The sequence below is a fragment of the Passer montanus genome, unplaced genomic scaffold (genome assembly GCF_014805655.1).
Source record: "Passer montanus isolate IOZ18808 unplaced genomic scaffold, ASM1480565v1 scaffold156, whole genome shotgun sequence".
NCBI lineage: Eukaryota > Metazoa > Chordata > Aves > Passeriformes > Passeridae > Passer > Passer montanus.
In genome coordinates this window covers 656,382-678,728 of record NW_024362716.1, presented here as the reverse complement: position 1 = coordinate 678,728, position 22,347 = coordinate 656,382, and the positions used below count along the sequence as shown (strand labels likewise).

Below are 22,347 nucleotides of genomic sequence, written 5' to 3'. Positions count from 1 at the left end.
ACTCCCCCCACCCCATCCCATTATCCCATTATCCCATTCTCCCATTATCCCATTATCCCACCCCACAGCCCCCGCTCCCGGTGCAGATCCTGAGCCCTGTTTTCCCCCCGCAGTCGGACATGCAGAGCTGGGAGGAGCAGAGCCAGGGAGCCATTTACACCGTGGAGTATGCCTGCAGGTGTGCAGTCCTGGGATCCTCCGGAAAACCCCGCGGGAGCCAGGGCAGGAGGGTGGCAGGGGCTGCATTTGGGATTTCCGCCTTGGGAGGGAAATCCCTGGGGAACCAGCAGGATCCAGGGAACGAGCTGGGATCTGGGAGCTCCTGGCAGGAACTTCAGCATTTTCTGCAAGTTTTCCCCCAGTGGAAACCCTCCAAGCTGAGCTTTCCTGGGATTGGAGGGGAACAAGCAGAATTTGGGAATTCCAGCTCCATCTCCTCCCCCTTTTCCCACTTCCCCAGTGCCATCAAGAGCATGACTGACAGCAGTGTTTACTTCAAGAGCATCGACAGCCTGCTCAGGCACTCCATAGCCATGAAGGAGCAGCTCAGCGCCGCCCAGGGCCGCAGGTACCCGGGATTCCAGGGAAACCTCCAGGGAAACCTCCAGGGGAAACTCCAGGGAAACCTCCAGGGAAAACTCCAGGGAAAACTCCGGGATTACCCAGGACAGCGCTCCCTGACTGAAACCCCATTCCCTCAGGGAAAAGAGTGCTGTCTGCCAAGGGGAAAGTGGGAATACATTGAATTTCTGGGAGGTTTTTGGGGAGATCCGAAGGGTTTGGAGTTTAGGGGTGCAGGGATTATGAACCCCAGAATCCCAGGAAAAGAATTCCAGGATTATCCAGGACAGCATTCCCTGACCAGCACTGTTTGCAATGCAAAGAGTGGGAATAAATGGAATTTTAGGGAGGTTTTGGGATTTAAAAAAAAAAAAAAGAGGGATTTTTTAGTTTTTTGTTGGGGTTTTTTTTGTGGGGGGGACTTTTTTTTTTTTTAATTTTTTGAGGGATTTTTGGGGTTTCTTTTGACTTTGGGGGTGATTTTTTGGCATTGTTCAGGCTGCACAAGTGGCTGTGCCACCCCAACAACAACCCCTTACCCAGCAACCACCAGCACAGGGAATTTTTTAAGGAAACCCCAAATTTCCCACATTTTCAAGCTGCTGAATTTAACTTTTCCTTTTTTCTTTCCACAGCACCATCACCCCCCAGCCCAAGAATCCTCCAGGCACTTCCTGATTTTCATCCTGATTTTCCCAGCCTTGGGAAAAAATGGGAAAACCACAGGTAGAGAAGCCCCTGAATTCCCAGGAACACCAAAAAAAAAAAGAGCTGGAAAATCCCAAATCCTGATTTTTGGGACCTTTTTTCCATGGAAAAACGGGGTGGGTTTGTGTTTGTCCTCCCCATTTTTCCCAGGCTTTTTTTTTTTCCCAAAAAAAACCAAACCAAATGAGGTTTTGCTTTGGGAATTTGGTATAAAAAGCTGGAATGTGAGCACATTCTCCAAGCTTTTGTTGAGGAGGAATTCTCCAAGGAGAAACTTCTCCAGCTGCTGCCAAGGAATTGCTGGGTTTGCTTTTAATGAGGACGAGAATAAAAAGGAAAAAAAAAATACAAAAATCCCCAAAAAACCAACAAGAAAATTCCTTTTAAAGGTTTTCAGCTTTTCTCCTGCTGTGGGAGCTTGGAGCTCCTTTTTTATCCTGGGGTTTCCAAGGGTATGGAGCAAAAAATGTGGAGTTCTAGGCTTGCAAAGGAGGAAAAATTCCTTAAAATCCTATGAAATAAAAAAAAAAAAGTTGTTTTTTTTTTTGTTTTGGAGGTGTCTGGAAGGGAGCAGAGCTTTGGTGTGGATCCCTCCTGGATTTTCCAGGGATTCAGGGAATGGCTGAACTCAAATTCCAGGGGAATTGCTCTTGGGGTAACAGGTGGAATTTGGGATAACAGCACTGACACCCCAAATCTGCTTTTTCCCACCCAAAATCTGTTCCTGGCCTCCCAAACCCCCTTCCTGCCACCCCAAAGTTGATTTTTTTCCACCCCAAAGTTGATTTTTTCCACCCCAAAGTTGATTTTTTCCACCCCACTCCCCACCCGTGCCAGTGCTGAGGATGAGGATGGAGCAGGGAGGAAGGAGAAGGGAAATCAGCCAGGATCTGCTGGAAAAGTCTGAAATTCTGCTGGTGAAAATCCCAATTTCTGCTCCCCATCCCCATTTCCCAGAGCTGGGATGGATTGGGGTTCTCCAAGCAGGCAGCACTGGGATTTTGGAGGAATTTTTCCAGGAAAAAAACCCCAAAACTGTGAAAAACCAGCAACAGCTCCTCCTCCAGAGCTGCAAATCCCAGGAAACTCCAGGAAATCCCGAATTTCCCTCACACCAGCGTGGAGTCCTTGGTGGCTCTGTGGGACATCCCATTCCTCATGCCCCTGGGGATGACATTCCAGGGCTTTCCCTGCTCCTGGAGCAGCCCCGAGCCCAGGAGTGTCCTGTGAGTGCGGGACCAGTCCTGGGCTGGGGCTTCCCTGGGGAATTCCCTGCTCCTGGACAATTCCCGCTGGGATTCCCTGGGGAATTCCCTGCTCCTGGAGCTCAGGTCGCTGCTGGAGGCCGAGCCCGGCTGGGATTTGCCCTCCAGGGAAGGTGGGAAGGAGAATTCCGGGTGGATTTCGGGGCGGGGCCGAGCAGGAGCCACGTCCCTGAGGTTCTCGTACAGGGCTGGGGAGGGCTCCGAGCCTTGGGAAATTCGGGAAACGCGGGAAGCACGGAGCAGCACGTGGAGCAGGGAGACGAGCAGGACGAGGATTCCAGAGGTCAGGATGCAGGCGCTGGCAATTGCAGCCTCCAGCTCGAACAGCAGCAGCATGAACAGGGCCAGAGCTGGGGGAGCAGAGCACAGGCACCCTGAGGGGCTGGGCTGGGAATTCCTGGGATGGTTCAGGCTGGAAAAGGGCTCAGGAGTAAAAAGGGATGGGTTTGGAAATTCCTGGAATGGTTCAGGCTGGAAAAGGGCTCAGGGACAGCTCAGGAGTAAAAAGGGATGGGTTTGGAAATTCCTGGAATGGTTCAGGCTGGAAAAGGGCTCAGGGACAGCTCAGGAGAGCCTGGGAAAGAGCTCAGGAGCTGGGATTAAAAAGGGATGGATTTGGAAATTCCTGGAGTGGTTGAGGCTGGAGAAGAGCTCCAAGTCCAAGCTGTGGCCGAGCCCCTCTGGGTCACCCACTGCCCAGCCAGGAGCCCCTCCAGGAATGGGGACCCCAAAGCTCCCTGGGCACTTCCAAGGCCTGGCTGCCCTTTCCAGGAGGAAATTCCTGCTGCTGGCCCAGCTGGGGCTGTCCCCTCCTGTCCTGGTGTCCCCTGGGACCCTCCTGGCTGTCCCCTCCTGCTGGGGGCTTGGGGACACTGGGAATGTCCTCCTGATCTGCTTTTCTCCAGGCTGGGCCCCTTCCCAGCCCCCTCAGGAACTCTCCAGCTCCCTCAGGAATTCTCCAGCCTCATCTCAGCTCCCTCAAGACATTCTCCAGTCCCTTCCCAGCTCCCTCAGGAATTCCCAACTCTCTCAGGAATTCTCCAGCCCCATCCCAGCCCCCTCAGGAATTCTCCAGTCCCTTCCCAGCTCCCTCAGGAATTCCCAACTCTCTCAGGAATTCTCCAGCCCCATCCCAGCCCCCTCAGGAATTCTCCAGCTCCGTTCCCATCTCTGGACCCCTCCAGCTCCTACAACATCCCAGCCTGGGCCCCTGGAAAGGGAATTTCACGCTGTGGAAAGGAGCTGCTGGAGCCATCTGTGAACCAAAGCGGTGCTGGAGCAGGAACCAGCGCAGGCTGGGCATACTGGGAGCACTGGGAACACTGGGAGCACTGGGAATACTGGGAGCACTGGGGCACACTTGCCTGTGAGGTAGAGGCAGAGCCCGCAGCAGAAGAGGCCGACGGCCGCGTGCCGGACGCTCCGGCTGTCCAGGAGGAACCAGACTGCCCTGGAACAGGGGGAAAAGAGGGAAAAGAGCCTCTGGAAGGGCTCCTGGCAGGGAAAACAGCTCTGGGCAGGCTCCACACCTGCTCTGAGCCCAGGAAAAGTCTGGAGGGAGGAGCTCAGGACTGCTCCTGGTCTGAGCCCAGGAGAAAAATCTGGATTGAGGAATTCAGAACTGGTCCTGGTCCTGATCTGACCAGGAAATCGCTGGAGTGAGGAATCTGAGCCCAGGAAAAATCTCAGAGATGAGGAATTCAGAACTGATCCTGGTCTGAGCCCAGGAAACCCCTGGAGTGAGGAACTCAGGACTGCTCCTGCTCCTGGTGTGACCAGGAAAAGCCTGGAGCCAGCGCAGCTCGGGGACATCGCCGCCACCTCCTGGCCACGGCCCGAAGCCGCTTTTCCTCCCCGCTCGGAGCCGAGTGCTCCAGCTGCAGCTGGGGAAACTGAGGCACGGGGGAGGGATCTGCTGGGGGCTCCCAGGGAAAGGAATCCTCCTGAAATTCAGATTATTTGGGAGGAGCCTCCCCGCGCTTTGCTCTGGGAGTTTTTGGGAATGGACTTTTCCCTGAACTATGACCTCTCAGTTCCCAAATTCCAACTTCACAGCCCCCAAAAAGGAGCATTTACAGCCCAAAATCCAGGCCGGGACCACAGGAAAATTCTCAGCTCGGCGGAGGGAATTTGTTGTTGTTCATTTTCCAGCTCCCACAAAAAGCCGAGTTTGTTGTGGGAATTTTTTGTGTTTTTAGGGAAATATTTTCGCTCTCCTCCGTTAATGAAGCGTTGGGTGAGGCTGAGGAGGCGCTGCTGGAATTTCTCCAGCCCGGTGCTCGGTGCAGAGCCCGGACTGATTGGATTCTCTAATTAGGGACACAAAGAAGCCGTGGAAACATCGTCATTCCCTTCCAGCGAGTTTTGACTGAAGTCAGAGCTCCCAAAACTGCGTGAGCCACCCCACCAAGCCCAGTTGTCACCAAAATCCTTTAAAATCAGATTATCCCCGAGATGGTTTTTAGTTTTAACCCAGATGCTGGGCCAGGAGCCCCCGGCCCACTCCAGATCCATGAAAAAAAAAAAGGAATTTCTTTGGCAATAACTCTGCAGGTGTAAAAAGTGCTGGTGATGATTAAATCAACACGTGGCTGGAGCATCCCCCAGATCCCTCTGATCATCCCTGGACCCTCCGAGCATCCCCCGGCCCCTCCGAGCATCCCCGCCTCTCCCGGTCCCCTGGAGCCCCGGTCCCCTCGGTGCCCGGTCCCCGGCGCCCCGCGGCTCTCACCGCTCGGGCCCGGGCCGGCCCCGGCTCAGCTCGGTGCTGCAGTAGCCGTGCAGGAGGCAGAGCAGGAGGCAGCTCACGTTGAGCACCAGGCAGAGCGCGGCCAGCACGGCCGACACCGGCAGCAGAGCGGCGGCCACCGGCTCCGGGAGCGCCCCGCGAGCGGCACCGGCCCCGGGAGCGGCCCGGCCCGACGGCAGCTGGAAGATGAGGCTGGAGGAGAGCAGGGCCATGGCGGCGGACAAGGTCCCGAAGAGCAGCAGCACCGTCAGGGCTCGCTGCGGGTACGCGGAGGGCATGGCGGGGCCGGGACCGGCACCGGGGACCGGGGCAGCCGGGGGAGCGTGCGCTGCCCGACTCCTCGGTGCCGCCGCTGCGGGAGCTCGGACGGGGAATGGGAACCGGGCACGGGCACCGGGCACGGGCACCGGGCCGGGAGCGCCTCCGTGCCGCGGCGTCCGCCGGGGCGGGCCCGTCCTGCCTCCGGTCCTGCCTCCGGTCCTGCCTCCGGGCCGGGACCGTCCCGGGCCGGCCCCGCCCCCGGTGGGGCCCCGGGAGCCTCCCGGGGCCGGAGGGAGGAGCGGGGGTGGGGACCGACGGACAGACGGCCACGGAGCCGCTTCCCGCGTTCCCAGCGCTGCCGTTCCCTGGGAAAACCCCGGGATTGCCCCCCCGGTGTGGGGCGGGGGCACCGCGACCCCCGCATCCCCCGGGACAGGCACCTCCGGCCTGCCCCTGCGCCGGGACTGCCCCCGCAGCCCCCAGGGAGCTCCCGAATGGTTCCCAGTCCCGGCAGGCTGGGAAGGGACCCCGGGCCGGGACCCCCCCGGGCTGTGAGCAGCCTGGGAAGCGGGATCCCAGCGCTCCCGGGGGACTGCGCCTTCCCCGGGGCTGGGGAGGATCCAAACCCGACCCACCCCGGGAAATTCACCCCCGGCACCTTGGGAAAGGGCCCGCGCTCCCGGCACGGGGACACGAGAGGACACGAGGGGACACGAGCGGTCCCGCTGGCACCGGGTGCCACCACGCCGCCTCCCGATCCCGGTGCCAGCAGCCGTGCCCAGGCCGGGCTGTGGGACCGCACCGAGCCGGTGCTTCTGTCTGCTGGAGGAGCAGTGCTGGCTGTCCCTCTCTGTCCCTGCTGTCCCTCTCTGTCCCTGCTGTCCCTCTTCCCTCTCTGTCCCTCTGTGTCCCTCTGTCCCTGCTGTCCCTCTGTCCCTGCTGTCCCTCTGTCCCTCTGTCCCTGCCGTCCCTCTCTGTCCCTCTGTCCCTCTGTCCCTGCTGTCCCTCTGTCCCTCTGTCCCTGCTGTCCCTCTGTCCCTCTGTCCCTGCCGTCCCCGTGGGGGGTTCCCGCTGCCCCCCTGGGCTCGGCCCGCAGGACCCGGGGCTGTTTTGAAGTCCCGCCTGTTGGCCTTGGCAGCAGCCGGAGCTTTTGGCTCCCGGCTCGTTTCCAGCATTTTTGGAAGGGGGAGGGGGTGGGGGTGGCTCGGCCCAAAGTCCCCAGACCAGCTCCTGGTGACGGCATCCCTGTCCCTGTGCCGTGTCCCGGGCGGGGACAGGGCTCAGCCGTGCCCTCCGCCGGTGTCCCCTGGGTGCAGCTCTCACCCCCGGGCACTGCACCCCGGGCTCCCCAAAACCCCGGGACTGGGGCAGGAGGAGCTCGGGAGGGAGCACCCCCCGAGCCGGGGGCACCGCGGGGTCCCTGTCCCCAAAACCGGCTCTGCCTGGCACGGCTGGGAGCGCCCTGACCCGGGCCAGACCCAGGACAGGGCGGGGATGTCCCACACCCCAAGAGCCACCCCGAGTGTCCCCAAAGCGTCCCAGGGCTGGATGTGTCACCTCAGGCTCTGCCGGCGCTCCTGTTCTCCCCCCAGCCGCTCTTCAGGATCAATTAACATTACTGGCGAGGCTAATTAACACTCTGCTAATTGCACTCTATAAATCACGAGCTTTAAAAGCAGCTCTGAGGAAGATGTCACGTCCTGAACGCCTGGGAGCCTCATCCAGAAACTCCTCGTTTCTCCAGAATTTCCTCCTGATTCACGGGACTGGGAGGGGGTTCAGGACCCCCGGGATGTCCAGGGGGCAAAAATGTCCCTGCTGTGGGCGGGGTGGCGTCTGATTCCCTAAGATTCCCTGATTCCCTTGATATTCCCCTGATATTCTCCTGATTCCCTGATTTCCGTGAATTCCCTGGTATTCCCTGATATTCCCTGAATTCCCTGAATTCTCTGATATTCTCTGATTTCCCTGATATTTCCTGATATTCCCTGAATTCCCTGATATTCCCTGAATTCTCTGATATTCTCTGATTTCCGTGATATTCCCTGAATTCCCTGAATTCCCCTTTTCCCACCTGCAGCGCCCCAAACCCCGGCCCCGCCCCTTTCCTCCGCCCCGCCCCTCATCCACACGGGGGCGTGTCCATGCAAATACACACCAGCCGTTAGCCAATGGCAGAGCAGCCCGGCTGCTGTATGCAAATCTTTCGGCGGGGTGGGCGGGGCTATGCAAATGCGAGCGGCGCTGCTCGGCCGGGCGGCGGCAGCGCGCTCCGGGGACGCGAACGGGACCGGGACCGGCACCGACAGACAGACACCGGCACCGACAGACAGACACCGGCACCAGCACCGGCACCGGCCCCGGACCGGCCCGCCGCGCTGCCCGGAGGGCGCGGAGCCGCCGGGAGGACGCGCCGCTGCCCAGGTGCGTGTCCCGCGGGGGCACCGGGGGTGCCGCGCTCCGCTGTCCCCGGCTCCGAGCCCAGGGGACGGGGACACGCCGCAGCACCGCTGTCAGCCCCGTTTGTCCGGCCCCGTCCCCGCGGCGGCGGCCGCACCGTCGGGGCGCGCGGGCCCGGGAGGGGCCGGTGCGGCCGGGCCGGCGCCCGGCGGGCTGCTCTGGGCACGGCGGAGCCCCGGCCCCCGCCCCGCCGTCTCGGGATGGCGGGCTATAAAAAGCCTGCGGTTTGCGCCGAGCTCGGGGCGGTTATTTTTACTCGTGTCTGCGCAGGGAGGAACGCCCGGGTTTAACCCAAAAGTGCAGCCTGGGTGGCAGCCGCCCTGCCCCGGCCCCGCCGCCGCCTCCCCGCCACCCCCGGGGCCACCGGCGCCTCTGGGGCTGCGGCGGAGCTCAGGGCGCGGGGGGAAACTGAGGCACGGCACCGGCGGGCTCTTGGCTCGCTGTGGTTGCAGTGACAGCGGTGACGGCGTGCCCGCTCACCCCCGATGGCGCTGTCACCTCTCTCGGGGTGGCACGGCGGCCTGGCTGCTCCCGGCACGTGCTGGTGGCAGCCCGGTTACGGGACACGGCCGCGGCTCCTGCCAGGGGCACCTCCAGGGTGGTGGCACCTCCGGGTGGCACCTCCAGGGTGTCCCAGTGCACCTGGGTCCCCCTGGCACCCATGGAGAGCGAGGTGGACCCGCTGCCGGATCCTCCTGCCCAGCACAGGCACTGCCAGCGTGTCCCTGTCCCATCCCTGTCCCATCCCTGTCCCATCCCTCGAGTACCCGGAGCGGGTGAGGGCGGCACCGGCGGCACCGGCACCGGTCCCTGTCCCTGTCCCTGTCCCTGTCCCGGTCCCTGTCCCCATCCTCGGGGTTTTTTCACTCCTTTAATGACACAAACGTTCCCAGCGCTGCCAGCTCTGGACTTTCCCAGGGGATGAATTGCCGTGGAAGCTCGGGGTGGGCAGGACAGGGGGATGGGACCCCGGGCTGTGCCCAGGGACCCCCACGGGCACCCCGGGGCACGGCCGGGAGGCAGCGTGGGTGCCCATCCGGCCAGCCCGGCCCTGGCACTGTGCCACGGCCTCGCTGCCAGGACACGTCACGGTGACGTCCAGAGCTCTGGGGAAGGGGGGAGGCGCGTGCAGGCCTCAGGTCTGCTGTGGGATCCCAAACCTTCCCAAGGCCAGGGCACGCACCACACCCCAAAAAGTGGATTTGGGAAACTTTGGGGGACTTTGGGAGGCTCCAGTGCGAGGGCAGAGGGATCCTGCTGGGTGCTGCCAGCACTGAGGGCGCTTCAAAGCCTGTCACGCTGCTGTGGGGGCACCCAGAAGGGTTTGGGGGGAAATCAGGACAATTGAAACCCCTTGGATTTCACTCCTCTTCCCAAAAATCCCCGCAGGATTGTCAGGAGCAAACCATGTGTGTGAGCCAAGCCACGGGGCCAGCCCTGAGTGCCCCAAACACAATTTGGGGACCACCCCCAAATTAATCCACCCCAGTCCCTGGGGAATTGCGAGTTCCTCCCTGGATGTGGCACCCAGCGAGCCTCAGCCATGCCCTGGGCAGGAGGGGGGGGTCCCTGTGTCCGTCCATCCCCCCGAGGGCCGTGAGCCGCCTCGGTTTTGGGCCCTTTTCAATCCTTCCTCCTTCCTCACACTCATTTTGGAACCGAAAATCCTCCGCCCATCGTCCCGGGCCGTGGCAGCGCCCGGGACTTTCGCTCTGTGTCACCCCTGGGTGACAGCGGGGCTGGAGGGTGGCAGTGTCCCCCGAGCCCCCAAACCTGAGGGTTTTATGGCTGCTGGGTATTTGGGAAGTGGGGGACGGGATTTGGGGAGCTCGTGGTGGTGCCAGACCCCCTCGGAGCCCCATCCCCACCTTTGCCCTGTTTCCCAGCTGGCTCCTCCCGGCTCCCAGTCCCCACCCGGCGCTGCCAGCCCCACGCTGGTTTGTACTGGTCACTTGTTTAAACAACCTATAAAAAGCAAGAGGCACAAACTCCGTGCTCAACTTTGACTTTTCCCCGTGCTGGGCTCGGGATGCTGCTCACACCAGCTCAGCCCTTCCCAGGGGATCCCTGGGATCCAGCCAGGGCTGGACGTGTCCCCCTGGGCCCAGCACTGGTGCTCCTAAAATCCCCATTTCAAACCCCATTTCAAACCCCCATTCCCATCCCTGTTGCCCTCCCAGTCCCATCATCATCCTCTCCCTCCTGTGGGATTTTTCTACTCCTGGCTCAGATTTTTCCCCTCCCTGGGGATGGAAACTCTTTCTCCCTGCTCCAATTGTGTTTTTTCCTCCACCAAACGCTTTTTGGGAGCTTCCAAATGCCACCAGTGGCTCTTTGAGCACCAATCCCCTCCCAGTCCTCCCCAGTCACCCCCGGCTCTCAGATTTGCAGCAAAACCCCCACAATTTGGTAAAAAACCCCGTTCCTACACTTTCTGCTCCCCATGGGAGGATGAATCCCTGGGCAGCTCCCAGACCCTGCCTCGGGCATGTTTTAGGGGAGCACTCAGACCCTGGGGCAGCTTTTTCCTTTAATGCCCCACCTGCCTGGATTTTAGGGTAAATCCGGTGGATTTTGGATTTCTGGGACCATCAGGGGTGTGAGGGTGCTGGAGGCCCCGTTGTGGTGCTGAGGATCCCGCAGTGGCTCATGGAAAACACGCGGCTCTCTCAGGGTTCGTTTGGTCTCAGCTCGCTAATTAGGAGCTGCAATTAGGAATTTGCACCCCCGGCGCTGTGCCAATGCCCCCTAAAGGCACAGAGGGTGCGGGGGGTTGGAATAACCCCAATCCCAGCACGGGGGATGAGGGTGAGGCCGCTGGGGGTGCTGGGAATGGTTGGGATGAGGTGGGAGCGATCCCAACCCCAACCCGAATCCCAACCCTGATCCTGATCCCAATCCCAACCCCAACCACAATCCCAATCCCAATCCCAATCCCAATCCCAATCCCAACCCTGATCCTGATCCCAACCCCAACCACTATCCCAATCCCAATCCCAATTCCAACCCTGATCCCAACCCCAATCCCAACCCTGATCCTGATCCCAATCCCAACCCCAACCACGATCCCAATCCCAATCCCAATTCCAACCCTGATCCCAACCCCAATCCCAACCCTGATCCTGATCCCAATCCCAACCCCAACCACGATCCCAATCCCAATCCCAATTCCAACCCTGATCCTGATCCCAACCCCAACCACGATCCCAATCCCAATCCCAATTCCAACCCTGATCCCAACCCCGATCCCAACCCCGATCCCGGTGCGTGCGAGCACCCATGGGAGGCAGCGGAGCCCGATGGGTGCCAGGAGCACCGGAGGGAAAAATCTCCAGTCTGGGAACTTTGGAATCTCCAGAGCCTTGGATTGTTGGGGTGCCGGTGCCCAGGGGACACCCCGTGGTGGGGACAGTGCCAGGAGGGGCTCTGGGATCCGGGAGCCCTCCCTGGGTGCCGGCTCCTCCCGGGAATCAGGTTCCACCCTGCCCTGGAGGTGCCACCTGGCTGGAGGTGACAATGCCCGTGATGCCCCTGGTGGCTTTATCCCAATTAAAACCCAGAGGGAAAAGCTGGACCCCCTGGAGCCCCTGGAGGGACAGGGATGTGGCTCTGCTTCCTCTGGATTCCCTCCCACCTTCCAGGACCTTCTCAGCATCATCCCAAGGGTGCTTGCACCTGCCAGGACCCCTCTGGAATCACCCTGAGGGTGCTGGAACCTTCCAGGTCCCCCTGGGCGTCACCCCATGGGGCACTGAGGTACCACAGCAGCCAAGGACCTGAGGGGGATTGTCCCCAAGCAAAGCTGGGAGTTATTTCATGTCCCTGCTGCAGGTGGGGGACACAGCCATCCGTCCATGGATCCGTCCATGGATCCGTCCATCCATCCATCCATCATCCATCCATCATCCATCATCCATCATCCATCATCCATCATCCATCATCCATCATCCATCATCCATCATCCATCATCCATCATCCATCATCCATCATCCATCATCCATCATCCATCATCCATCATCCATCATCCATCATCCATCATCCATCATCCATCATCCATCATCCATCATCCATCATCCATCATCCATCATCCATCATCCATCATCCATCATCCATCATCCATCATCCATCATCCATCATCCATCATCCATCATCCATCATCCATCATCCATCATCCATCATCCATCATCCATCATCCATCATCCATCATCCATCATCCATCATCCATCATCCATCATCCATCATCCATCATCCATCATCCATCATCCATCATCCATCATCCATCATCCATCATCCATCATCCATCATCCATCATCCATCATCCATCATCCATCATCCATCATCCATCATCCATCATCCATCATCCATCATCCATCATCCATCATCCATCATCCATCATCCATCATCCATCATCCATCATCCATCATCCATCATCCATCATCCATCATCCATCATCCATCATCCATCATCCATCATCCATCATCCATCATCCATCATCCATCATCCATCATCCATCATCCATCATCCATCATCCATCATCCATCATCCATCATCCATCATCCATCATCCATCATCCATCATCCATCATCCATCATCCATCATCCATCATCCATCATCCATCATCCATCATCCATCATCCATCATCCATCATCCATCATCCATCATCCATCATCCATCATCCATCATCCATCATCCATCATCCATCATCCATCATCCATCATCCATCATCCATCATCCATCATCCATCATCCATCATCCATCATCCATCATCCATCATCCATCATCCATCATCCATCATCCATCATCCATCATCCATCATCCATCATCCATCATCCATCATCCATCATCCATCATCCATCATCCATCATCCATCATCCATCATCCATCATCCATCATCCATCATCCATCATCCATCATCCATCATCCATCATCCATCATCCATCATCCATCATCCATCATCCATCATCCATCATCCATCATCCATCATCCATCATCCATCATCCATCATCCATCATCCATCATCCATCATCCATCATCCATCATCCATCATCCATCATCCATCATCCATCATCCATCATCCATCATCCATCATCCATCATCCATCATCCATCATCCATCATCCATCATCCATCATCCATCATCCATCATCCATCATCCATCATCCATCATCCATCATCCATCATCCATCATCCATCATCCATCATCCATCATCCATCATCCATCATCCATCATCCATCATCCATCATCCATCATCCATCATCCATCATCCATCATCCATCATCCATCATCCATCATCCATCATCCATCATCCATCATCCATCATCCATCATCCATCATCCATCATCCATCATCCATCATCCATCATCCATCATCCATCATCCATCATCCATCATCCATCATCCATCATCCATCATCCATCATCCATCATCCATCATCCATCATCCATCATCCATCATCCATCATCCATCATCCATCATCCATCATCCATCATCCATCATCCATCATCCATCATCCATCATCCATCATCCATCATCCATCATCCATCATCCATCATCCATCATCCATCCATCCCTCATCCATCCATCCATCCATCATCCATCCAACCATCCATCCATCCATCATCCATCCCTCCATCATCCATCATCCATCCATCATCCATCCACCCATCATCCATCCATCCCTCCATCCCTCCATCCATCCATCCATCCATCCATCCCTGTGTCCATCCCCCCAGGCTGAGGCTGTGCAGGGACGGGGGGGTCACAGCCATGTCCTGCCCCAAAGTGCCACCCCCGAAATGGCCCTCGGGGACCCGGGGGTGTCCCCAGGGTGCGCCGCAGGTGTCGGAGCCGGGCGGAGCAAGGAGAACCCTCCAGGGGTGGTTGGGAACGGGAGAACCTCGCCTTTTCCACCAGGGAATTCTCGGCCCCTTCCGGCGGGCCGGGGTGGTCTGGGCACCCCCCGGGCCTCGGGGGGGCACGGGGGGGTCGTGCGTGGGCCCGGGGACACAGGGTGGCAGCGGGGCCGTGGGAACGGCAGCACAATTTCCTTCCATAAATTAAAATTAGTTTTGATCAGCTAAAAATAGCAGCTGAGCACGATGGTAAAATGGCAACGTGCTCGAGAGGGGGAAGCGGGACACGCCGGGGGCATCGGGGGACCCAAGGGTCCCCAACTGCACCCTGGCATCCGGCCTGGCACTGGAGGGGGCTGCTGGCCGAGCTGGGGGTCCCAAAGTTGTCCCCAACACGGAGCTGCCACCCCTCTGCTCCCCAGCTCCTGCCTGTGGCTGTGCTTTGGGGACAGCGGGGACAGCCAGGCCGGGTCTGTGCCCACATCGGGGTGGGCACGAGGGACCTGTTGGGGACACCTCAGTGCCACCCGTGGTTCTGCCCCGTTGGTGGCACTTGGGGATTTTGGGGTGGCTCTTGCTGTGGGGGTGGCAGAAGAGCAGGAATTGGGGGGGTGACAGCAGGGGGGTGTCCCAGCGCTGTGACAGGCTCGGGGGTGCTGGCACCCCTCGGGCAGGGTGGCACGGGGTGTCACCAGCCCCGTGTTCCTGCCCGGGCTGGCTCAGGCCGCAGGGGTGGGTGGGTGGTTTCGCTTTGCTGGCTCCTCGTGCAGCCACTTCCTGGCCTGCGGAGGTCAAATTTAGTCTGCTGGAGCTTGAAAAAAAAAAATTAAAAAAAAAAATCCCCAAATTTGAACCTAAAACCAACCCTCCTTTTGTCTGAGGGACCCTCCCCGCCGCCAGCCCGGCCCCCTTTAAACGCCCTCCCCGTCCCACGGAGCCGCCAGGAGCAGCTTCAGGAGCAGCCCCGCAGCGAACCCCGGGGTCTGGGGTGGGCTCTCTGCTCCCAAAGCCCCCTGAAGCATTTGGGATCACGGCCCACACCCACAGGTGCTCGGGGGAGTGATGGACTGGGGTGGCTGAGCAAGGCCGAGGGGATTTTCTCTCCTCTAACTCAGCAGAATTTCCCAATTTCCCTCCATTTTCCGCTTGGCCACCATCTTCGCGGAAGAAGAAATGACCAAACTTCCTCTGAAAATCGATTTTTTTTCACAGCCAAACTTATTTTTGGCGGCGCTGGGGCGGACTCTGGCTGGGGACAGCCCCGAGGGTTGTGGGGCTCAGGCACTTCTCGCTCTCTTCCAGCCCCAAACCCAGCGGAGGAGGCGAAAATGGGCCGAAAAAAAATCCAGATCAGCCGGATTTTGGACCAGCGGAACCGGCAGGTAGGGGTGAGGTGGGATCAGGGAGGATGGGAGGCAAAACCACGCAGAGGGGAGATTTTTGGGAGAACTGAGCGCCGTTTTTGGGGAGTTTCACCCCCGGCCCCCCTCAGGTGACCTTCACCAAGCGGAAATTCGGGCTGATGAAGAAGGCGTACGAGCTGAGCGTGCTGTGCGACTGCGAGATCGCCCTGATCATCTTCAACAGCACCAACCGCCTGTTCCAGTACGCCAGCACCGACATGGACAAGGTGCTGCTCAAGTACACCGAGTACAGCGAGCCCCACGAGAGCCGCACCAACTCCGACATCCTCGAGGTAGCGGCCGGGCCGGCCCCGGGGCCCCGCGGTGGCCGCAGGGACCCGCTCACTGTCGCCTCCCCGCAGACGCTGAAGCGCAAAGGGCTGGGGCTGGAGAGCCACGAGCTGGAGCTGGAGGAGGGCCCGGAGCCGCCCGGGGACAAGGGCAGGAGGAGCGGGGAGGGCGTGGATCTGTCCCTGGCGCGGCCCAGGTTTTATGTGAGTCGCTGGTGGCACGTGGAGGGTCCCCAAGGGTCCTGTCCTTGGGTTCTGGTTCATCCTGAAGGGTCCCCAGGGTCCCCAAGGGTCCTGTCCCTTCCCTGTCCTTGGGTTCTAGTTTGCCTGCAGGGTCCCCACGCCCTCCTTGACCTCTGGTTTGTCTTGAAGGGTCCCCAAGGGTCCCGAGGGTGGCTGTTTCTGACCCCTGTGTGTCCCCAAAAGTTCCCAAGGATCCCGAGGGTGTCCCTGTCCCTGACCCCTGTGTGTCCCCAGAGGTCCCCAGGGGTCCCGAGGGTCCCTGTCCCTGACCCCGCGTGTCCCCGCAGAGCCCGGTGCCGCTGCCCGAGGCCGCCTACGGCAGCTCGTCCCCGGCCACCGAGGGCTCCCTGGGCAGCGGCAGCAGCTCCCCGCAGGGCCCGGGCCGCTCTCCCGCCTTCAGAGCCGCGGCTCCAAAGCCACCGGGACGGTCCCCAGGGCCACTGCCCCCAGGTAGGCTCGGGGACACTGCAGGGGGTGGCACAGGGGAAGGGACCCGGCCGTGGGGGTCCTGTCCCCACCCTGGGCACTCCATCACCCCCGTGGGCCCCTGGAGGAACCCCACCCTGGGCACCCATTATCACCGTGGGCACCCCATCCCCACCTTGGGCACCCCATTACCATCGTGAGCACCCCATCCCTGCCATGGGCACCCCATCCTCATTATGGGCACCCCGTCCCCACTGTGGAAACTCTGTCTCTTCCACAGACATCCCATCCCCTCCATGGACACCCCCTTCCCTCCATGGACACCTGCGTGGACACCCCATCCCCACCCTGGGCACCCCGTCACCCCCCTGGACACCCCATCCCCACCCTGGGCACCCCATCCCTGCCGTGGACTCCCCGTCCCCACCATGGGCACCCCCACTGTGGAGACTCTGTCCCTTCCACAGACACTCCATCCCCTCCACGGACCCCCCGCCCCGGGCACCCCGCGCCCCGCGGGGATTTTCCCCGCCCGGCCCCGCATGCAAAGCTCCTCTCCCGGGGCCTTCCCGGGCGCGGGGCCGGGGCTGCGTGGGCAGCAGCGGGGCCGCAGCTGTGGAAACACCGGCCCGGCCTCGCTCCAGCTGCTTCCTGCGCGCTGCCCGCAGCTGTGCCCGCAGCCGTGCCCGCAGCCGTGCCCGCCGCTCCCTCCCGAGCGGCGCCGCCCGGCACGGGGGGCTCAGCCCTGGCGGTGACAGAAAAACGCCGCAAACCCGGGGGCTTGAGCAGAAACCCCCCGGGGGCGGGGGGCGGCCCGGGATGGGGACGGGCAGCATCCCAAATCCTTGGTGGGGACAGCGTGGTGGCCGCAGGCACGCCGGGCATTCATGGCAGCCGGGTGTGGGTGCCCCCAGCAGGGGTTTGCGGCCGCTGTCCCCCGTCGGTGGCCCCAGAGCCGCATCCAGCCGCTGCCCTGCCGTGTCACCTCCTGTCGCAGCCCAGGTGGCCCCGGAGGAAGTGGCTCTGGCGGAGCGCGGCACCGTGCAGGCACACACGGCCCCGGGGCCGCGGGGATGCCCCGGGGGTCATCCGTGCGTCCCGCTGTCCCTCTGTCCCCCAGGGCTCAGCTACCCCCTGTTCCCCGCCGCCAGCCTGAGCCGCGCCCTGGCCACCAAGACGCCGCCGCCGCTGTTCCTGGGGGCCGAGGGCCGGCGTGGCGAGTGCCAGGGCGGCGTGGCGAGCGGCCGGAGCGCTGCCGGCGTAGCGGTGAGTCTGCTGTCCCCACGGCCACGCCGCTGTCCCCTCCCCAAATCCCGCTCCTCCCGCGCGCCCCGTCCTGCGGGCCTCGCCGGGGGGCTCAGGGAGGGCGGGGAGGGGTCCCCCGGGGGTTTGGGGCACAGAACCCATCGGGGTCCCCCCATTTCCCGCAGCGGCCGCTCTTCCCCGCGCTGCAGACGCTGAGCCCCGTGCTCAGCCCGGGCAGCTCCGGCCTCCCGAGCCACGGCCTCGCCGGCTTCCCCTTCCTCAGCCCGGCCCAGGCGGGTGAGTCGCGGTCCCCGAGCCTCGGGACAGCGCTGTCCCCTCCTTTTGTCGCCCTCCCCGCTCACTGTGCCCTCCCACACCGCAGATTTTGGGGCTGGCGAGGTCGCGCCGCCCCCCGGATTCCTGCAGCCCCCCCCGGCGTGGCAGCACCCCCGGGACCTGGCAGCGCTGGCGTGAGGACGGGGTGGCCCTGGCGTGGGGACAGGGTGGGGACAGGGCGGGGACAGGGCAGGGGACAGGGCAGGTACGATATGGCCTCCCTGGGGTAAGGACAGGGTGGCCCTGGGGTGGGGACAAGGTGAGGGTGACCCCATTCTGCTGCACCCACGGGTGTCACCTCCCAGCCACGGGCGCTGCTGGCACCCAGGGGCAGCCCCCACCCACCAGGGCGCTCCTGGGGGTCACCCCGAAGCACCCCCAGTTATTCCCAGCCCGGTTCCCCCATGGATTTTGTCCCCTTGTCCCCCCCAGCAGCCGCGTGGGCCCAACTGGGCCAGAACCAGTCCAGGACAGGAACTCGGGGAGGGTCCCAACCCCTCTGGGGTGACACCCGGCAGTGACGCGGGGACAGCCCCTCACCCGTCCCCTCTCGCCGCAGGGCCAGCAGCCGCACCGTCCCCGCGGAGGAGCCAGCCGCTGTCCCCGGCGCGTCCCCGCAGCACCAGGCCATCAGCATCAAGTCGGAGCGGGTGTCGCCGGGGCTGGGCTGTCCCCCGGGCACCCCCCAGCCGCCCCTGGCCAGCCTGGCGCCCCTCAGCGAAGCCTCCCGAGCCCCCGGCGACCTCCAGCCCCGCGATGACTTCGCCAAGGGCTTCCCCCCGTACGCGCCGGGGCCGCCGCGGCCGCTGCCGGACGAGCAGAGGGTCCCCGTCCCCCCTGTCCCCCCTGTCCCCCCTGTCCCCACGCGCAGGGGACAGCCCGTGGACGTTTGGCACAGATAGCGAGGCCGGCGGGGCGCGGGGACCCCGCTCGGGGGAGCAGCCCCCCGCCCCTGCCCCGTCCCAGCCCCTCGGGAAGCCCCCGCGCCCGGTGCCACCGGCAGGGTCACTGTCCCCACCCTAGGGACCCCCCTCCCCGGCGCCCCAAATGCCACCAGGTCCCCTCCTTTCGGCCGTGCCAGGAGCCCGGCGCTGGACGCTGTCCCCTCCTGCCCCCTCCTGTCCCCTGCTGTCCCCTCCTGTCCCCTGCTGTCCCCAGCGAGCGGGAGTGGCCGGGAAGTGCCACGCGGTGGCAGCAGGACTGAGAGCAGCGGCAGCGGCTCCAATTCCGGCCCGATCCCGCGGCCAGGGGACAGGGGACACGAGAGGGGACACGGAAGGGGACAGGGGACAGCGCCGCGCCCCCAGCCCGGGGCTCTTTTCTATTTATTATCCAATAAAGAGCTGGGGGGCTCGGGGTGTCTGCTGTGAGGTTTTTGGGCTCGGGCAGCCCGGTTTGGGGTGGCACGGCATTGCTGTCCCCACGGGAGGGGTGGCACGTGCCCGGAACCCCTCGGTCTCAGCGTCGCTGTCCCCCCCCCGCGTGTCCCCCAGGCTCAGGGGTCACCGAGCAGAGGGGTGGGTGACAGCCGGGTCACCCCTGGCCTGGCCGGGTCGCTGGGGCTCGGCCGTGCTGCTCCCACCCCTCGGTGACCCCAAAAAGCCTCTCGGGGGTCTCGGGGGAGAAAGAAAAACCCCTGAAATCGGGATTTGGGGGGCAAGGCCGAGCCCAGCTGAGCTGAGCCTGTTTTAGCTCAGGGCTGGGCTGGCTTTGGGGGTTCTGCCGATTTTTGGGGAGGGGGAGCATCCCCTGCTGTGCTGGGCACGGCCACTCTGCTGGGGGGGACACGGCGGGACAGCGGGGTCCTGCAGCGCCACCACCCCACGGGGACACTGGGGGGGTCCGGGTCCCCCCAGCACCGCTTGGGCACCCCCAGGTTGGGTTGGGGGTCCCCCGCACCCCGCAGCGCCGGGCTGGGCCCCTTCCCTCGGCTGGGGGGCGGATAACAGCCCCGAGATTAAAACCCGGCCGGGAGATTAATCCTGGGCAGAGTTTGCCCGGTTTAACGGCGCGCCACAAATACCAGGCGGGATTAGGGGGCTGTGCCGAGCCCCGGAGCCGGGCCGGGCCCAGCGCCACCCCCAAGGGTGGCAGGTCCCCTCCAGGGCCACCTTTGGGACCGGGCCGGGGCTTGCGAGGCGGCGCAGCGGGGGCCGGGGTGAGAACGCTGATGGAATAGCAATGACTGCGTGATTTATGGTTTGCATTATTGCACGGCTCATTTGAATATATGCTAATCAGGCTTTTTTTTCCTTCTTTTTTTTTTTTCCTCCCCTGGTTTTGTTTGTAAGATTTAGATTTGCTATGGCAACCCGCTGGCATGGAAGGAGCGCCAGGAAATGTCAGGGCGAGGTGAGCCCCGGGGAGGGGCCGGGGGCTGGGGTGGCGGGGGTGGCGCCGGGGGGGACACGTCGCATCCCGGCACCGGGACACGGCAACGGCCGGCGGGAGCGGAGGGCAGCGGCGGGAGCGCCGGGAGCCGCCGGAGCCGCGCATCCCACCCGAGCCTGCAGGTCCAGTACCGCCCATTGCGACACGTCCCAACCTGGGCTCGGGAGGTGCCCTGGGGTGTCCCCAGCCCCGCTTCGGTCGCCAGAGCGGCCTTTCTGTCCCTTGCGGAGAGGGTGGCACTGCCCCAAGGTGGCACCCAGGGAGCCGCAGCTCCCTTGGGCTGCTGGGGTGACACCGGGGAGCGACAGAGCCGCCGTGCCCCCGCTCCCGGCCCAGCGCGGCCACCTCTGGCCCTCTGTGTCCCTCCCAGCCGGCCCGGGAGGTGGCCCAGTAAATCCCAGTTACCTGCAGGCCCAGCCGGGGCCGCGCTGCTCCGGGGGGCTCCGGGGCTTTGTCTCCGCTCGGAGCCGGCGCCCCCCCCGTGCTGCGGGCGGGAGGTGCTGGGGGGCCCCGCACCCCAATTTGGGGTCGGGGACATTTCCATCCCGGTTTGGGGTTAATTCCTGCCCACAGCAGCCCCGGTCAGCGGATCCCCTGGGGGGGGATGTCCCCGCTCCGAGGGAACATCCCGGGTGGCCACGGGGTCCCCCCGCTGTCCCCACCCCTCAGCTCTGCTGCGCGGCTCAGGGACCGTCCGGTGCCCGCGGGCAGGGCCGGGGACACTCCGGATTGTCACGGCGCTCCGGGTGTCCCTGCAGGGCCGCCCTCTGCAACCGGGGCCGCTCCCCGCACAACCGGGGCCTCTCCCCGCACAACCGGGGCCGCTCCCCGCAGTGTAACGGGGCAGCCGCCAGCCCCGGGGCTGCGGCCCCGTCGGAACGGAGGCGACCGGGCCCTCCTGGCGTCCCCGCCGCCTCAAACCGGGGCCGAGACGGGCACCGGGGGCTGCCTCTCCCCCGGTGCGTCCTCCCCCAAACGCCCACTTTGTTGTTTTGCAAAAGCCCTGAAATATTCATGGCGCTGCGCCGAGCGCCTCTTAATGAATTTTTGATCAAAACTCCATCAAGGAGACAAAATACGCCACCCACTCCCCTAAACCCGCGCCGTCGGGGGTGGGGGACAGCGGGCCCGCCGGTACCGGGCTGGAGCAGCCGGGCCCGGCCCGAGCGCCTTCCACCGGGGGAAGCCCCGGGCAAACCGGGCGTCTCACCGGCACCGGGAACGGGAATTACGCCGCGGGCCGCAAGATTTGGGGTGTCCGACACCCAGGCCAGGCCTCCTGCTTCTCCCGGGGCCGGCGGGGAGCGGCCGAGCCCCCGGGAAGCCCCGGCTGGACGGGACGGGCGGTGGGCGGCCGGGGACGCGCGTCCCGGTGCCCCCCAGCTCGGCCGCGGGAAATATTCGTTAATGAGGAAATGCATAAGCGGAGCTCATTAGGGGAGAGCGCGGAGCCCGAGGCCTTCCCGGAGCGCCGGGCCGGGGGCTGCTCGTCCCCGGGGCGGGCAGGGCCCGGAGGGACACCGGGGGCACCGGCACCGGCACCGGCGGTCCCGGCTCGGCGGCAGCGGCCGCGCATCCCGGGGGCTCCCGGGGCTGGAGCCGGGCCCGGCCCCGCTCGGGGGCTCCGGGGCTGCGGGGGTTGGGTGTCCCTGGGTGTCCCCCCTTCCCCGGGGCCGAATTTGGGGCGCAAACCCCCCCGGGCGCGGCGCGGAGCCCCCGGTTTGTTTTTTTTTGGCGCTCCCAAAATCACGGTGAGCCCGGAGGAGCGGGGGAAGGTGGGATCCATTCGCGGGGGCTCGCAGGTGTTAACCCGCGGAGCGGCGAGGGATTTGGGGTGCAATCGAATAAAAAAATCGCCAATTTCTGCTTCGTTTCCACGCAATAATCCCGCAGCGGCCCGGGCAAGGGGAGCGCCCTCCGCAGCCCCGGGGGGGGAAGGAGCAGGAGGAGCCCCCACCCTCCCTGCGCACCCCATGGGGTGCCCCAAACCCGAGGGTCCCCCGGGGAGGCGCGGTGGGGTCCCCGGAGCGCCCGGTGCCCGTGCAGGGCCGCATCGGCGGGGTCAGCGGGATTGCTGTTATTATTATTATAATTTTTTTTTTTTAAATAATAAAATCCTCGTTATTTTTAGGTTGTGCTGCTGCCAGAGCCGCCCCCC

General features: G+C 62.9%; 4 protein-coding genes across 9 annotated transcripts in view; 3 read left to right on the top strand and 1 right to left on the bottom strand.

Annotated features, from left to right (window-relative positions):
• The window catches only part of BORCS8 (BLOC-1 related complex subunit 8), a 3,224-nt gene extending 1,877 nt beyond the window's left edge, over window positions 1-1,347 (top strand). The window contains exons 3-5 of the mRNA XM_039702493.1: window positions 114-178; window positions 461-568; window positions 1,197-1,347. Of these exons, the coding sequence (XP_039558427.1) occupies window positions 114-178; window positions 461-568; window positions 1,197-1,239 (216 nt within the window). The 3' untranslated portion in view covers window positions 1,240-1,347. The remainder of the gene's footprint in view (window positions 1-113; window positions 179-460; window positions 569-1,196) is intronic.
• Window positions 1,348-2,378: 1,031 nt separating this feature from the next.
• TMEM221 (transmembrane protein 221) lies at window positions 2,379-5,722 on the bottom strand. The gene is made up of 3 exons (XM_039702476.1): window positions 5,266-5,722; window positions 3,899-3,984; window positions 2,379-2,884 (listed from the first exon to the last, which is right to left on the bottom strand). The coding sequence occupies exons 1-3, from the start codon at window positions 5,559-5,561 to the stop codon at window positions 2,379-2,381; spliced, it is 888 nt and encodes a 295-aa protein (XP_039558410.1). The 5' UTR covers window positions 5,562-5,722.
• A 2,081-nt stretch (window positions 5,723-7,803) lies between these two features.
• Window positions 7,804-19,138, top strand: MEF2B (myocyte enhancer factor 2B). Of its 3 annotated transcripts, none has more exons than XM_039702483.1 (9): window positions 7,804-7,968; window positions 15,158-15,237; window positions 15,348-15,485; window positions 15,621-15,752; window positions 16,079-16,241; window positions 17,338-17,483; window positions 17,648-17,759; window positions 17,845-17,932; window positions 18,358-19,138. In XM_039702483.1, the coding sequence occupies exons 2-9, from the start codon at window positions 15,184-15,186 to the stop codon at window positions 18,698-18,700; spliced, it is 1,176 nt and encodes a 391-aa protein (XP_039558417.1). In that variant the 5' UTR covers window positions 7,804-7,968; window positions 15,158-15,183; the 3' UTR covers window positions 18,701-19,138. The 3 variants fall into 3 exon arrangements, with proteins under 3 accessions (XP_039558417.1, XP_039558415.1, XP_039558416.1); XM_039702481.1 differs by having other exon boundaries at window positions 15,348-15,551; XM_039702482.1 differs by lacking the exon at window positions 7,804-7,968 and adding an exon at window positions 14,794-14,902 and having other exon boundaries at window positions 15,348-15,551.
• A 461-nt stretch (window positions 19,139-19,599) lies between these two features.
• Window positions 19,600-22,347, top strand: part of LOC120499008 (collagen alpha-1(I) chain-like) — a 34,258-nt gene continuing 31,510 nt past the window's right edge. For 2 of the 4 annotated variants that reach the window (XM_039702369.1, XM_039702364.1), the window contains exons 1-2: window positions 19,600-19,956; window positions 20,090-20,150. In XM_039702369.1, coding sequence (XP_039558303.1) covers window positions 20,119-20,150 — 32 coding nt within the window. In that variant the 5' untranslated portion in view covers window positions 19,600-19,956; window positions 20,090-20,118. Of the gene's footprint in view, window positions 19,957-20,089; window positions 20,151-20,197; window positions 20,312-22,347 lie in introns of those variants that run through there. The other 2 variants (XM_039702362.1, XR_005626785.1) reach the window with 2 other exon arrangements.

Coding starts and splice junctions, on each gene's coding strand:
- MEF2B (XM_039702481.1), top strand. CDS start 15,184: ATGGGCCGAAAAAAAATCCAGATCAGCCGGATTTTGGACCAGCGGAAC. Junction 15,238..15,347: donor TGGACCAGCGGAACCGGCAG/GTAGGGGTGAGG, acceptor GGCCCCCCTCAG/GTGACCTTCACCAAGCGGAA. Junction 16,242..17,337: donor CCCAGGGCCACTGCCCCCAG/GTAGGCTCGGGG, acceptor TCTGTCCCCCAG/GGCTCAGCTACCCCCTGTTC.
- TMEM221 (XM_039702476.1), bottom strand. CDS start 5,561: ATGCCCTCCGCGTACCCGCAGCGAGCCCTGACGGTGCTGCTGCTCTTC. Junction 3,985..5,265: donor GGCCGGCCCGGGCCCGAGCG/GTGAGAGCCGCG, acceptor CCCCTGTTCCAG/GGCAGTCTGGTTCCTCCTGG. Junction 2,885..3,898: donor GCTCTGCCTCTACCTCACAG/GCAAGTGTGCCC, acceptor CTGCTCCCCCAG/CTCTGGCCCTGTTCATGCTG.